At 39.7% G+C, this 5,649-nt stretch overlaps 1 protein-coding gene across 1 annotated transcript in view; it reads left to right on the top strand.

Moving 5' to 3' along the window:
• Window positions 1–520, top strand: part of RRS1 (ribosome biogenesis regulator 1 homolog) — a 1,296-nt gene extending 776 nt beyond the window's left edge. Inside the window, exon 1 of the mRNA XM_072411106.1 lies at window positions 1–520. This exon is cut by the window's left edge and continues 776 nt beyond it. Coding sequence (XP_072267207.1) covers window positions 1–283 — 283 coding nt within the window. The 3' untranslated portion in view covers window positions 284–520.
• Window positions 521–5,649: the final 5,129 nt, after the last annotated feature.

The following is a 5,649-nucleotide window of genomic DNA, read 5'->3' as shown; positions in this document are numbered from 1 at the left end:
CAAGAACATGGGCAAGAAGAGGAAGTTCCAACCCCTGCTGGGGGACTTTGGGGCAGAGAAGAACAAGCAGCTGGAGATCCTAAAAGTTATGGACAGTAAGAAACCTAAACTAGATGTCAACAAGGCTGTCAACAGGCAGATGAGGGAGGAGGATGCCGAGGCATCTGCCAAGAGGAAGAAACCCTTCAAAAAGGGAGGACGGGGCAAACAAGGGGGCAAAAAGGGCAAAGGAAGGGGACCAGTGAGAGGTGGCAAAGGCCAAGGTGGCAAAAGAAGAAAATAAGTGTTTGGACCTCACTTGATGGAGTAAAGAACTCATGCCTGTGATTTAAACACTTTGATTTTAATCTTATCTTCTGCAGGGCTGACTCATTATTCTCTGTTGTAACATTTAGGTGAATGAGGCTTGTTCCATGGCAAGGTCTATTACCTATCCTATTGTTAATATCATATTTTTCTATTGTCGCTTGTTTACCTCTTTTGGAGGTATGTGGAGTATTAAACTTGAATATTTGGGTCATGTTCTTCTGACATGTAGTTATGAATTTTCTATCTGTGTGTTTTGATTATGAGCGATAAAAAGAGCAATGGGGAAGTTACTATGTGTGTGTGTGTGTGTATGTATGTATGTATGTATGTATATATATATATATATATATATAATTTACTATGAAAGGTATAGCCCTTTTTAGTGTACCATGCCTGTATTGTAGAGGTAAGCAATGACTGGGCACTACACAGATCCATTAGGGAAATAAGGCGAATCCAAGGGTCTCTAAACAAAATGTAAAATAAGTATTTGTGAATGAGCACTCAGCTCCAATATAAACCTTTAAAACAAAAGCCAGATAGACCTATCTTGTTCAGATATGTTTATCATCTATAGTTATTATTAATAAACAATATATAGTGCCAACATATTACTCAGCATTGTACATTAAATAGGGGTTGCAAATCACAGACCGTGACACAGGAGAGGACTCTGCCCTGAAGACCTTACAATCTAAGAGTTCTACTACCCTGTTTCCCCTATAATAAGGCACTGTCCTATATTTTTTGAAATGCCAAAATATGCCCTAGGTCTTATTTTCAGGAGGATGTCTTATTTTTCAATGAAGAAGAATACAGTACACATTTATTGTTGAAAATCAATCATGTGCCATTCATTGTCCTCTTCTGATCACTCTGTGCCATTCATTGTCCCCTTCTGATCACTCTGGTGCCATTGATTGTTCCCTTCTGATGACTCATGTGCCATTCATTGTCCCCTTCTGATCACGGACTCGCTGGGTAACAGACTCTGTTAGGGCAGGGATCAGCAGCTTGCTAGTCCTTTGAAGTTACTTTCAGTTTCACTCTGCACTGCAGCCAGCATCGAGGAGGCACACAGTATCAGGTATCGGAGGATGTCTTATTTGCGGGGGGTGCTTTATTTTAATTGTTTGAGCAAAAATGGGGGGGGGGGCTTATTTGATGGGGATGCCTTATCATCAGGGAAACACGGTATGTCATCTTTAGCTGGCTGATAGAACAATTTGTTATAGGCTGCAGATCTAAATTTGGTCATTAGTGTTGTAAGATATCCTTTTTATGAAATTGTTGCTTATAAGGGTAAACGTTCTTAAATGTGTTAAGACTCCATGTTTGGTTACTGTAATGGTTCTAGTAAGTTTTGATAAAGAGGACATTATAATTGTTTTGTAAAGTACTGGTAGTATGTGCCAGAACCAAACTGGTGACCAACACTGATCTGTTTGCAGATGTTGGTGACTCCTCAGGTTTTTGAAGCACATGCAAAAAAATACTGTTACATACCTGTAACTGAGAGAAATATTATTATTAATAAACAGGATTTATTTACAGCCAACATATTACTCACTATTGTTTGACATTCTTAAGATGCTATTTCCCTGGCTGCTTGTGACTTTGATAAAGTGAGTAACCTGCCAAGAAAAAGTTCACCATTATGGAGAGGGCAGGGCGGTGAATGAGTAAGTTGCACCACACTGTGTGTTCCACATGGAAGCACAGTGGTTGTTTCCAATCAGTTGTTCATCAGCCCAGGGCAAATTGATGAATGACATCGGGGAACCAAGACTGACAAGCAAGACCATTCATCTTAGTTGCGAATTTTCTGATGTATACACAAAACTTTAATGTCTGGGTCTTGCACGATTTGTCAGCCATTGTAACAAAATGGGTATTTATTGATATGGAAATAGCATATGTAGAAAAATGGCCTTTGCTGTACTTATTTATATAGTCAGAGTGTGATATGCAAACCATAACTCTGTGATGTGCCCAGATTATAAAATTTAAAGTATGTACATATTCATAACATGCAGCAAGCCATCATCTACCACACTAGCTGCTTCTACTGTCAACAAAGTATTCTGCAAAATCTTAACAGAGGCTTTAAAGTCATTTTACATCTAACAGCTTACAAGCCATTGGGTTTTCTTGCATTGAAATGCTGCCAGGACATTGCAACAATAATGAATAGGACAACATTGTGATTTCAGAGCCTCTGTTGTGAAAATTGAAGATTAAGTTTTTCATGGTGCTTTAGCTTAAAGATAAATGAGGGGATGTTTTAAAATATATTGCTTGTTCAGAATATGGTTATAATGATTCATTCTAATCATGCCCACTGTGGTTGCAAAAGGCTATGTTGTATAAAATGTGGCTTGCTGGTTGTCTGGCTCTTGTGCTGGTGTTCTGACTACAGTACATTTGGAGTCAATGTCCCAGAACAATTGTTTGGAGAAGTACTTTTATGTATTTTCTGGTCAGCCAGGAAAATGTTAGATAAAAACCGGCGACATTTATTTGCCCACCACATCTAAGGACTGGTAAGCTGCAATATATTAGAGCAGTGCCATATTCTCCACAGAATTTATTTTTAGGCTGGGTGATTAAAAGATGTAGTTTTGTGGCGACCCCTGTGCCCCAACTATTCAGTAACCTCCAGAAAATGGCTGGGTGGTTACCAAAAAGTGGCGAGTGTTGGGGAAGGGGGGAACATTGGTATTATTAAACAGTGTATATATAGCACCAACATATTATGTAGTGCTGTACATTAGGTAGGAGTTGCAAATAACAGACAGATACAGATGGTGACAGGAGGAGAGGACCCTGCCCCGAGGAGCTTGCAATCTAGGAGGTGGGGAAGTAACACACAATAGGAGGGGAAACAACTGCAGTGTTTCTCAACCTTTTTATAATGGGGGAACCCCTTCAATCATCACTATATCCACAACTCACAGTACACAAGTATAGTGGTCAGTGAAATGAATGCCTCCTACCTTGCTGGCCACTGGGAAGAATGTCACCCATACAGATCATTGGTGGCACAAACTACTACTCATAGCTCTCAAACCCCTAACAACCTCTGAAGGAACCTTAGTTTGGAAACACTGTATTTGTGGTCAATAAAATGATATCAAAATAGCCGGTTACTGTTTTCATATAACATAATTTAGTTTTCAATGTCTTGCATTTTTGTTAACTTTGTTTTGTTCCTCACATCCTCCTGTATCACCACAGCACTAAACCTACTTTTTGGTTTCTCATGGTTGGGTCATCAGTGTTTTGCCTGTATCAGTGAACACGGCACCGTACCTGCGACTGCCGAGGCAGCAACACCCCCAGCTTGCTGTAAATTGACGATGGCGTCCGAAGGGATTGTCACTGTCAGTAGTCAGTAGATTCAACTCACTTCTCTATACTGTGGTCAGGGATGTCAATTATCCATCTTCATGCATACAGTGCAGTGTTGTCTGTGCTACAGTATAACTTGCAGATAAAATTGGGATACTTTTTAAGTTAATCAATTTGGAAAACAATAGAACTTTAGAAAAAGTAATATCCTATGGTAAAACAGATTTTGTTTTGTTGAAATACGAGAAAACAATTGATTTTGGCACTTGGAAGTTACTGACTTTTCCAGTACTTTAGTCCAAACTTCATTGAATGAGCCAAACTTATTGGCCTGAAAGTGCTATATAAAATAGCAGAGCTGTGAGAGCTCAGCCTGGATGTGGGGAGTGATATTTACAGAGATGATGTACTGCTGAACTTGTGATTGGTAGGTGTGCATTATATACAGGAGACATGCCGAGTCTGGGATAGAAGGCAGCAACCAACTTCAAATTCAGAAATGTGAAGACTTGATACCCCTAGTTACAGTGTGCTGGGTACACAGAAATGCATGGATACTGATGCTTAAAGCTGAACTCTGGGCAAAATTGTTTTCAATCTTTGCAGTTAAGGAGAGGAACCCTACTGCAAAGTGTATCACCCTTTGGCTAGGGGATTATTATTATATAGCGTCAACATATTATGCAGCACTGTACAAAGTCCATAGTCATGTCACTAGCAGTCTCTCAAAGGAGCTCACAATCTAATGTCCCTACCATAGTCATATGTCATTTTTACAGTCCTAGGTCAATTTTTGGGGGAAGCCAATTAAACTAACTGCATGTTTTTGGAATGTGAGAGGAAACCCCCACAAACACAGGGAGAACCTGCAAACTCCATGCAGATAGTGTCCTGGCTTAGATTCAAACCTGGGACCCAGCGCTGCAAAAGCCAGAGTGCTAACCTCTTCCACTGTTAATAATAATAATATTAAGAGGCAAAATGCCAGTGAAAGTTGGGGCAAATGTGTACCTTAAAATTATAATTAGTATTTATATAGCGCCAACATATTACGCAGTGCGAGGTTGTAAATGACAGATACAGACATTGACACAGGAGGAGGAGAGGACCCTGCCCAGAAGAGCTTGCAATCTATTGCAACCCCCATAAGCAATCATTAAACTGGCCAGTTCAGAGTGGCAAATGTGTATGGTCATATGAACTATTATAACCTTTGATGTGTATAAGAATGGAAAGTGTTACAGAATGCATTAATTACTATAATTACAAAGAATCTAGGTCTTGGTAAAGGTGTTTCAAAAGAATGAATGTGCTTGCACGTACATTTGTTGTGTGTGCTTTATAAAAAATTTGTTAGCGAATTAGGTGTGATGGTGGCACCGTGCCCCTCACTATTGCCTTTGTCCCACATCCCCCATACAATTAGGGTAATTGGCTTCCCCATAAAAGTTGACCTTAGACTGTGTAATGACATATGACTATGGTAGGGACATTAGATCCCCCTCTGAGGGACAGTTAATGACATTACTATGGATTTTGTAAAGCACTGCGTAATATGTCAGCACTATATAAATACAAGATAATAATAAAAATCATAGGCATCTCCCCTCCTATTGTGTGTGACTTCCCCCACCTCCTAGATTGTAAGCTCTTCAGGGCAGGGTCCTCTCCTCCTCCTGTATCTGTCCGTCATTTGCAACCCCAATTTATTGTACAGCGCTGCGTAATATGTTGGCGCTATAAGAATCCTGTTTAATATTATAATTAAGATAATAGGTGAAGCTGGCATTCCATATTTTAAAAGGATATTTAGATCAATATTTTGCAAGCAGTCACAACACCCAGCTGGAAAGGTAACTGCTGCTGAAAATAGAAGCTTGTGAACATGCTTTGGGTGACATTGTTGGGTAAATATGAGAAATGTCTGAGGTTGTTCTTAGAGACCAATCAGAAATGTTTAGAGAAAGCACAGAAAGTAGAGAGGGGAGG

The sequence above is a fragment of the Pyxicephalus adspersus genome, chromosome 5 (assembly GCF_032062135.1).
Source record: "Pyxicephalus adspersus chromosome 5, UCB_Pads_2.0, whole genome shotgun sequence".
NCBI lineage: Eukaryota > Metazoa > Chordata > Amphibia > Anura > Pyxicephalidae > Pyxicephalus > Pyxicephalus adspersus.
This window is presented reverse-complemented; position numbering and strand designations above follow the sequence as displayed.